General features: G+C 40.0%; 1 protein-coding gene across 3 annotated transcripts; it reads right to left on the bottom strand.

The window, feature by feature from the left end:
* Positions 1 to 2,020: 2,020 nt before the first annotated feature.
* On the bottom strand, positions 2,021 to 9,037 carry LOC146633126 (serine/threonine-protein phosphatase 4 catalytic subunit B). Of its 3 annotated transcripts, none has more exons than XM_085352015.1 (9): positions 8,983 to 9,037; positions 8,014 to 8,294; positions 6,626 to 6,677; positions 6,487 to 6,537; positions 4,702 to 4,803; positions 4,416 to 4,589; positions 4,166 to 4,292; positions 3,856 to 4,045; positions 2,021 to 2,973 (listed from the first exon to the last, which is right to left on the bottom strand). In XM_085352015.1, the coding sequence occupies exons 2-9, from the start codon at positions 8,121 to 8,123 to the stop codon at positions 2,844 to 2,846; spliced, it is 936 nt and encodes a 311-aa protein (XP_085208141.1). In that variant the 5' UTR covers positions 8,124 to 8,294; positions 8,983 to 9,037; the 3' UTR covers positions 2,021 to 2,843. The 3 variants fall into 3 exon arrangements, with proteins under 3 accessions (XP_085208141.1, XP_085208139.1, XP_085208140.1); XM_085352013.1 differs by having other exon boundaries at positions 8,944 to 9,034; XM_085352014.1 differs by having other exon boundaries at positions 8,819 to 9,034.
* Positions 9,038 to 10,205: the final 1,168 nt, after the last annotated feature.

Here is a 10,205-nt window from a genome sequence, read left to right on the forward strand (position 1 = left end):
AAGAGCCGGTTCGGAGCCGAAAGAGCCGACTCTTTTTAGTGAGTCGAACCGAAAGAGCCGGGTCTCTAAAAAGATCCGGAAATCCCATCACTAGTTTCCGGGCTTCACTCCTTTTTTCGGAAGTACAGACACCGGGTTTCTTTGGGAGGGGAAACACTTTTGGTCGAGCTAGAAAAACTAGCCTTAAAACTTGTCAAGCGGCAAAGGTGGCTGTTTTTAGTATACATTTCCGTGTGCGAAGCATTGACTGTAAGCGAGTTAAGTGTCGCAGTTATTTGGCTCAGTGGTCCCCGCGGAGGGTTACATTTGACGTTTTTACGGGTACAGCAGTTATTCCTGTTTTAGCGTGAATAAGACAAACTCCCGTTTAAACCTTATTTACCAAAGCCAGCCTTATGTGCCCCAGGGACGGAAAAATAAAGCTGTCCACTTTTATACTTTCACACATTTTTCATTGTCTAAACCAGGGGTCTGCAACCTTTTACACACAAAGAGCCACTTGGACCCTGTTTCCACGCAAAAGAAAACACTGGGAGCCGCAAATACTTTTTGAAATCTAAAATGAAGATAACACTGTATATATTGTTTTTTTTTTTTTTACCTTTATGCTTTGTGTGAACAACTAAAGGAAGTAAGCAAAGTTTATTTATTAAGCGCTTTTCACAGACAGGCAGTCACAAAGCGCTGTACACAAATATTAAAATAAACAATACAATCAATAGACATTATACACAATGTAAAAGATCAAATGTACATAATGTAAAGAATATAAAATATGTAGATCAACAAAAGGCTTGTTTGAACAGAAAAGTTTTTAACTGCTTTTTAAAATAATCCACAGAGCAACTAAGGTGTGTTGCTTATGAAATCCATGAAGTGCTACAGAGAAAATTACATTTTATTTATGTAATTAACACATTTTGAACTCTTAAAGAAATATAACAAAAGGAAAGACACCCAGCTGAACTAAAATAATCCATGTAGTAAACAAAAACTGTTGTGAGCCGCCACCCTTATATCGCCTTTGGGCTTTTGGAGCCTTGACCTGACTTTTAAAAAGTAATTGGAAAAAAAAGCACTATGCTGCTAAAAAAAAACAGATATTTGCAAAATTCTGCCTAAATATGTATTTTACCTGGTTAATGTGTGTGGCGGGGCGTGGTCTGCAGCGCCGCTGCAAGGGAGGCGGACGCACGTGAGCGGCACCCGCAATCACGCCTCGCCACCTTAAAGTCTGTGCTCTCTCTGCTGTTGCGTTGTCGGGCTGTGAGCTGAAAAGCTACAGCCGGCTGTGTGCGTACAGCAACCGCGTGTGAAAAGTGGTCAATAAAGAGATGCTGAAAAGCGTGTTCATGCAAACACTGTCAGGTCTGCCGTGATATGTTTACAATAAGACTTATGGTCCCGAACCTCTGCGCACAGCGTCTGCAAATCGGGGCTTTCATCTTTACGCAGGACTGTAAGCTTTCATCTGTGAGGCGTGAGCGGTGTTTGTTTTTAACATAGTTCACGGTGGAGAAGTTACTGACATAATGTGGATCCGAAGATCCATAACTGGCCTATCTGGGTTTGAAAGTCGATAAATGCACGGCGTTTCGGCGGGTATACCGGCTTCCGCGAGTGTGACGCTTATTTTGAGCGATGAAAAAATAAGATATAATTTTATTTTTATATTTCAAAATCACAATAATCTTCCAATTTAGAACTACAAGTTTAAAAAAAGAACTAAACACAAATAAAATACACTTCAGCTAAATACTTCTAATTTCTTTTCCCAAACCACCCGGAGCCGCAGTATAAGGACTAAAGAGCCGCAGGTTTCCGTCCCCTGGTCTAAACAAACAATGATGCTATTTTGACAATTAGTGTATTGTGACTAACATCTTAGACAAGAGGATTTTTTTTAGTCTGCTTTAAATAACAAACTGACAACTGTGGATTTGTAGCCATCTTTCATAAGGAGGTGCAACTGAATTGATATATCAGCATAGATACAAAACCTTTATTTTCACAATATCAAAATTGACACACCTACAGAGAAGTGTAGATTAAAAGAAATTAAGAGGGCAATGGTTAATACATGACTCGTGTTGGGAGTCGTTACATCTCTGGTGTTAAGATGTGAGGGTGTGGAGCTCTCGGGAAGCTCTTGTTAAAAGGAGCACATGTGGTGGGAGACAGTTAAACAGCAAATAAAGAGAAGAGAGGGCATTTTGTTTAATCCTGGCAGCAACAATTATACAAAAATCAAAAACAGAGACAACATATGCATTGAAGGAATTTCTAAAATGATAAAACTGAAGCTTCCTACGGCTGCATACTTTAGAAAAATCATGAAAAAGGAGAAGGAAAAAAAAGAAGAAGAAAAAAACAGCACTCCTTCCAAATACGTCTAAAACTAAATGACAGTGTCTGTCACAGGAGGGGGACAAAACAAAAAAACAAAAAAACAAAAAAACAACTACTACAATTGTAGTGAAAGTTGAGCCAGGAAAGGAGAAATTCATATCTACACAGAGTGAGGAAGATGAGAACAAATGGAAGGAGAGCAGAAAGAAATGGCCATCTTTATGTAGCTGAAGAGAAATGACAACAGTCATGGGCCCATTAACCACCTCGTCCTTACACCTTCCACAGTGACTGCTCTGTCAGGCTTGGGCAGTAGGGCAAAAAATCCAGCTCTTCAAGCTGAAGCTGTGCAGGAGCTTGGCAGGGTTTGGCAGGTTTTCTGTCTCACTGCTTTGAGTTCACACTGACAGAACGATCCAGCGGCAGGATGGAGGGCAGCTGATTTGAAACGGTACTGGAAATTTGGATGTGTCATGGCTGTCTGCTCAAAGACTTCACAGGAAATAGTCGGCTACTGGTTTCTTGGAGGGTATGCCTCTGGTCTCTTGTGGTGCTGCTTCAAATATGATGAACTCCCGCTGTAGATGCTCATCCAACTCCAAGATGGCTGCTACATTACCACATCTGTTAGGAGAGGAACAAACATTGGTTATACACAAAAAGAGCCTTGTGTATATTTAATTAGCACAGTTTCAAACATTTCTTTGGTATGAAACAACACCGAGATGGCCTTAACCATGCCTGATCACTGGAAACTTTTCCTTTTATTAGTCATGCAATGTATGTAATCCCATCTATTCTGATTGTCAGTGGCCTTTCGTGCCGCCTGTCAAGAATAGAATGAGTTATATCAACTTTATATAGACCATGTTTCATATTTTGATCGAGGAAAATTTCTTTCACTGTAATTATTTTTAGTGTTTTATCACCCAGCCATAGCACAACGGTATAAACTGCTCTATAGATAAAAGTTTCCTTACTACTATGCTTGTTAAAATGCATTCCCCAAAGTGAGTATTGTTTTGTATCTATGCCAATTGGGTCAAAGCAGCAGACTGACATGTATGAAGCATTATGGGGAATCAAAATGTTACACAACGGCTTTTAATGCTTATTTGTCACAGGGGTAACCATCTCATATTTCAACAGTAGTAAGGTAAACAGAACAAATAGTCTGTTTATAAAGTAATCCACCATGAATGGAGGCTTGACTGGCCAATTCAGCTGACGTCAGTTGATGCTAGAACAAACCCGAACATGGTTCAACTTGTTGTACAGCAAGTCTCTACACAGCAGCAGGTATGCCTTTCCAAACATTTGCAATCTTAACATTGGCCTGCATAAGCTGTAGATTTCAATTTATAGTGCTGGAATTTCACTGGTAATTGCTGTTAATACTAAGACAACATGATCCGCCTTTGGAATATTTCAGGGACCAAATCAGTATTTACATGACGAGGACATCTTTCCCCATTCAAGATATCTGAGATTAATGTAGCTATGTACCTGTAGCAGTAGTTGGGTGCTGACCACACTGTGAGCACCGTCTCATTGAAGTGCCACTTGTAGCCTTCCATAACTAGCTGATGAGCTCGACAGATCATGTGGATGTCGTTGGCGGCGTTGAACTGAGCCACTACGTCACTCCCAAATAAGTAGCCGGCACCTCTAGGACTCACCCCCCAGCCTGTGGTGTCTGAAAACAGAGAGAAACTGGTCACACAAACACATCCGTCATACAGTCCTTTAATTCTCCACTGCTGTTTCTTGTTAACGTCAATTTCAATTTTTAGATGTCCAAGTGAACTGTCTGTACCTTCAGGGTCTGACCACAGGAGGTCACACATTGGTCCATCATGGGGCACTTCCTGTTTTCTATCAATGGTCCGGATCTGATCCAGTGTCTGGATGGAGGGAGACAATCCCCCGTGCACACAGAAGATCTACAGACACAGAATTATATCAAAACAAATGAAACAGCTACGTTACACAGGGAGTTTTAAAAGCAGTAACATGTTCAGAAGAAAACGCTACATATGAAGTAAGTGCTGGATGACGTATCTAACCTTGCCATCGATAATAGCAGAGAGAGAAAGGTAGTCGAAAATCTCTGTGCAGTATCTCCAGACAGTGACTGAGCCATATTTGCGGAGGCACTCGTCATAGAAGCCGTAGACCTGGGTGATCTGCCGGGACTCGTGGTTTCCCCGGATCAAGGTAATCCGGTCTGGATAACGTACCTGGATCGTACAGCAGAGATAAAAGATGAAGAAAAGGGAGTTCTGACACCCCGTGGGAAAGTAAATGTAAAAACTGTGACTGGTGTAGCTCAGCAGTGGACAGACAAACTACCTTAAGAGCTAGCAACAGAAGAAAAGTCTCCACACTGTAGAAGCCTCTGTCCACAAAGTCACCCATGAACAGATAATTTGTCTCCGGGACATCTCCTCCCACCTGTCATGCAGAAAAATGAAAAAGAAGCCCTTTAAACAGATGCATACTGGTAATTTAATGTGCACAAGTCTCTACCTCCCCAACTCACAATAATGGGCTCCAAGACCTGCAATGCACCAAGATTGAACCATACCACTAGGGCTGCACGATTTTGCATAAAATGAGAATCACGATTTTTTGGCTTAGAATTGAGATCACGATTCTCTCACGATTTTCTTTTCCAGTATAAATATTTATCGCGCTTATTAAATGCACATCAACTTCGTAACAGTTGAGACTGAACATAAAAACAATAAATAAACATAAAAACAACAAATGTCTCACATTTTGTCGTTGCTGCAAAATGTTGTACTGCTTGAAATTCCATCTCCACCGTTGCTCGACGCTGCGTGTATAGAGCAGGTAGTGCAACAATAGAAAAATAGTTGCGGGACGGCACTGTGTAGCGTTTGTCTAGGGTGTTGATCATTTTCCTAAATCCCTCGTTTTGCACAGAGTTGATGGGAGCCATATCTTTGGTCAGGTGATAAGTGATAGCCTCCGTAATTTCTTTGTGCCTGCGGGAGTTCGACGGGTATAGGGAAGCGCTGTATAAGGTTCCCGTTATTGATGTTTGGGTGGTTGACCGGGACGGATTTTCTCCTGTCACTTTCTCGTCATCCCTGACGTGCTCTCCGTTGTTGTTTCCCTGCTAATTTTAGCATCACACGGCACAGCTTCTGTATCACGTGGTATAAGGCTCCGCCCTTGCCATTTGTTGAGCAGGAAGAGTGAGCGCTTGTTTTCATGCAGAGTACGTCCCGGATCAAAATGCGGTACAATCGTCGTCGTTTTTTTTTTTTTTTTTTTTTTAAATCGTTGTCATTTGGAAATGAGCTCGCACATAAGTATGAATCGAGATTGCGATTTTCTAACGATTAATCGTGCAGCCCTACATACCATATCTCAAAATATTACCTCACATGAGATTAGTAAAAGAAACTAGCATCAATTCACTATTTGGACGACATTTTGGTCCAATACTGACTCAAAGCTACACTGGGTATCGATACATTGGAGCAGCAGTGTACTGCTTGCACCCACTCTCGCTCTTCATTACGTCTGCTGTAAATCTTATTGAGAAGCCTCTACTGGAGCATTTACAGCAACATAACATGATGCCAAGTTTCTCGTCAGCTTCACTGTGTGAGTGTGTGAGGAGGTGTACTCACAGGAAGAGCCATAACAGGAGAAACTAGGATGTCCATAAGTAACAGCAGTATGAAATGAGACTCATGCATATTTTAGCTGAAAAATAAAAATGTACCCCCCCCAATTTTACTAATACCTTTTCACTGGATTTATATTCTTAAATATATTTATTGATGAATTTAGGAGCGCAGTGTGAAAGCTGAGCGACACGTTGCCTTAAACATAAAGAACGATACCCAGATTTTCATCAGAATTAAGAATACGAATTATTCATTTAATACAGTTATGGAATCAGTACTCAGTATGGTCACACACTCAAACTCCAGGCAAGAGTATCAAATTTAAAAAGCTGCATTTATTTCTAATAACTAACCAAGTTTAGTAGTGCTGTGCAGGATTGTAACTCAGCAACAGCAGTATCATACTTAAACGATGAAATATAACCCAATCAGAAGCAAAAGAGATTTTAAAAACAAATAGAAAAAAACTTACTCTAAAAAGTTCTTTCAAGTCATAGAACTGACCGTGTATATCTCCACAAACCTGTAAGAAATAACAGGAGAAACATTATTACCACATTTATCTGACATCCAGGCAAATTCGGAGACAACAGTGAGTAGATGTTACTTACCGTAACAGGAGAATCTACTCTCTGGACATTGCTTTCTTCAACCAAAATCTCTCTAAAGAAATAAAAATACATATGTGTATTTATTAATAAACAAATAACGCACAACAGCACAAGACTAACAGCAGACATAAAACAATCCTTGAGTTACAGACAAGCACCCCCTAGTGGCCACATCTACCGTTTCCTGTTGTGACTCCAGAAACACAGCTGACAGGTGATGTAACTGCAACTTGAAAAATATCCAAACTAAACAGATCGACTTTTTGAAGCCCAGTGACAGATCCCGGGGGGGGGGGGGGGGGGGGGCACCTTCACTCCTCCACCAACCACAATAATCATTTCAAATTAAGATCAGATTGCTTAAATTGTTTCTCCATCATCCTTATCTGAGTTACTTGATTATTTAATAATATCCAGGAGCAGCTGATTGGCTAACAAAGGTCAGTCAGGATAAGGCTCCATTTAATGAGTCTGTATGGCAGTTTGCATCCAGTAGACTTATCCCAGTTCTTCCTAGTTCACAATAGGCCTGTGATTGGTCTTGCGCCTTATCCTATAATGATCGTAGCATACCTTTGCGTATATTTTTTTTTTCCTGGACTCCTCCAAGATCTTCAATCTTGATTAAATTTAGTCTATAAACAACCTAGTCCTAAAATTCAATTCAATTCTATTTGTATAGCAACAACACTGACCTCAAAGTGCTTTATACAGTAAAGATCCTGTCAGATCCCCAGAGAAAACAATCAAATGGGCCTCTATGAGCAAGCACTTGGCGACAGTGGGATTCGTAACATTTATATGGTGATTGATTAAAATATTAACTTTAAATAAAAAATATTATTTTGTTTACTGTGCATTTGTGTATAGAAACTGCATGATCAAGGTCTACCCAACATACCCAGTAGCATGTTTATATGCACAGTGCATAGACATTTAACAGTCACCAGAGGGTTTAAGTTTTAACAACTCGTAAACTATTCCTGTTATATTTATCTATTAACGATATATATTTTCTTTAAAATTCTCAGCTGTAACTGGTCAGCGTCTGATGCAGGTCTGGCTAGTCTAGTTAATCAATTTTTGGCATCTGTAAAACTGTGCCAAATCAAACATGCGGAGCTCACCCATGTAGTGACCCCTTTGTCGAAACAGCCATTGGTCTGCATATAGTTAAGACAAAGAGGCTGCCCCATTACTTTTGAACATTACATATAAATATATTTAAGCTCTACTAAATATCACCCCTCTTAAAGTACGTTTAATTCGCAATCCTTCCCGTTCTTTAAGTATTCAGAAATAAGACAACAGCTAGTTTTCTGCCTTGAATCGAGAGTGTATAATTGATTAAATAAAAGTGCTGTTGGTCCAAGCACACTGATGCTTACCTAGCTTTGGCACACAGTGCTTTGACTTCATTTTCCTTGATGAGCTCACAGCGTCTGAGCTGCTCTATCTGTCGGTCCAGGTCACTGATGTCCCCCATTGTCACACACATAGGGAGAGCTGCTCACACACCAGGCACACACTCCTCTTCTCGCACACTGGGCTCGCTTAAATATGTGGCTCCAAGAGCGAACAGCCCAAACAAAAACTTCCTCGAAAGCAGCCGGGGGGCTTCAGCTCTTAAACGTCAGGGTATTGCTACGACGATGCTCGGAGTGACGAACTGCAGACAAAAAACATAAATTAGGTTATTCAACCGAAGTAATTCCGAGCTAAACATCGCAATAACAACCTGGTAGGCGGATAATCCAGTTTAGGTAATGTCTGCTGTATGATAAATAAGACCCGGTCGTACATAGAAATCCCTAACTAAACGCCAATTTAACACACCACTGTGAAAGTCATACGACTAGTTTGTTCACACCTAACATAAAAGTAGTCTCCCACAGAAAACTGATGTTATTCGTTAGGGAATGTAAGGCCTCGGGGCGTAGCAGTAAGCTAATATTAGCACGCTAGCTTACATCACAGCTAACGACGTCAGCGAACAACTGATTCTTTGATAACTTAGCCAACCATTTTGTTTGGGAATTTGAACAGATGCTTCACAAAAATGTCTGACAGTCGATACCAACAAACTACAGATAATCTATGTGCCAGAAAAAAACAAAATAAAAGCAATGTGTTAAGCGTAGTTGAAATGTTGCATGTTAGCGGGCTAATCGATGCCGACCTGGGCTAACTTACTTGGTTTTCGGCGTCAACGCTGGTTACTGCTAATGTCGCCAGTAAACTAGCTAACGCGAATAACACTATTTAAAAACGGCTCAACTCGAATAACCAAAAACAGCGAGCAAACGAAAAGAACCAACGTTAATATATTTCAGTCCATGGAGCGTCGGCTCACTCACTGGCCCCTCTTCTTCCCCCGGTCTCGTCTTTGCCGGTTTACGCCTGCCGTGCTCGTGAACACTTGCAGGTCGGCTGTAACTTCCGGTATAGGAAGCGCACTACTCAGTCTACTCAACCCGACATTCACTGTAGTGGTAATTTACAGATCGCTTACTAGTCCATCCCAAATACTGAATATCATGAAAAGTTTATTTTTGTTTTCTTTTTTTAAGTGATTAATTTAAAAAAATAAACTCGATATTTATTGTATGAAAAGTATTTCAAAACCCTTTCTTACAATTTTGATCAAGTTTAAGGACACTGAATAAAGTCAGAAATACAGTATTTAATTTTGAGCCTCCCTATGGCCCCACAATAAGCAAGCAGGTTCAGGGTGGACTGAGCCGAGGTCAAAGGCAGGCCTCGGCTGTCCGATCCCCTCTTGCTGCTGTCTGAAACTGGAAAAGAGATATTCTAATATTTTGATTCAGGATTTCTGATTACCACCAGCTATAAACCATTATCATTAAAATCAAGAAAATATTGAACTACTGAAATATTTGACTTGTAATGAAGGTAGAATATACCCTTTTAATTTAATTATAAAGAATTAAAGTTTTTGTGTCATGTTCTGTGCTCCACTATGAAATGTAATGTAGTTCAAGTAGAAGTTTAACAAGAAAAATGTGTGTTATGGAACAGTAACCTATATTTATACATTTTAATTCATTTTGGCTTAGAAACATCACCTATAGCTTTGGGATACCACAGTATAAATTCTCCACTCTACAAGCATTTGTCTGATATATTAGGCACAAAGTGGACAGCAGAGAAAATACTGCAGATTGCTGACTATAGCAACCTTACTTTTTTCCCTAAATAATTTTGAATTAAATATTAGGTTAATAAATGGTTCACGAAACACCCCAGTTAAAGACCAACCTATGTTATCTTACATCACTATAAGTAATAAAGCACGACACATTCCAGTTCATGACACATACACTTTATATCAAAGAAAAAATTAGAAATTAGAAATGTCACGGCTCTCTGCGCAAGAAAGGACAACCACATGTTTGTAGCTAACTGGCAAGCTAACAAAGTCAAAGTGAACCTCATCTCTGATTTCCTGTAAAATTTGATTTGAAGCAAGCAGAAGATTAAAAAACAATATTATGTTGTAACAAGGTTCTTCCAGTTAAGCATTAGCATTAGCTTTATGTGGTCATTAGAATGTCAGTAG

The sequence above is a fragment of the Diplotaxodon limnothrissa genome, linkage group LG4, assembly GCF_057381915.1.
Source record: "Diplotaxodon limnothrissa isolate DT_005_m linkage group LG4, D_limnothrissa_male_GT1.1, whole genome shotgun sequence".
Taxonomy (NCBI): domain Eukaryota; kingdom Metazoa; phylum Chordata; class Actinopteri; order Cichliformes; family Cichlidae; genus Diplotaxodon; species Diplotaxodon limnothrissa.

Excerpts from the sequence above, each read along its gene's own strand:
- LOC146633126 (XM_085352015.1), bottom strand. The coding sequence starts at position 8,123 with ATGTGTGTGACAATGGGGGACATCAGTGACCTGGACCGACAGATAGAG. Across the intron at positions 4,590-4,701 it reads TTCTGTTGCTAGCTCTTAAG|GTACGTTATCCAGACCGGAT; the intron begins GTAGTTTGTCTG and ends TGTACGATCCAG. Across the intron at positions 2,974-3,855 it reads GCACCCAACTACTGCTACAG|ATGTGGTAATGTAGCAGCCA; the intron begins GTACATAGCTAC and ends CTCTCCTAACAG.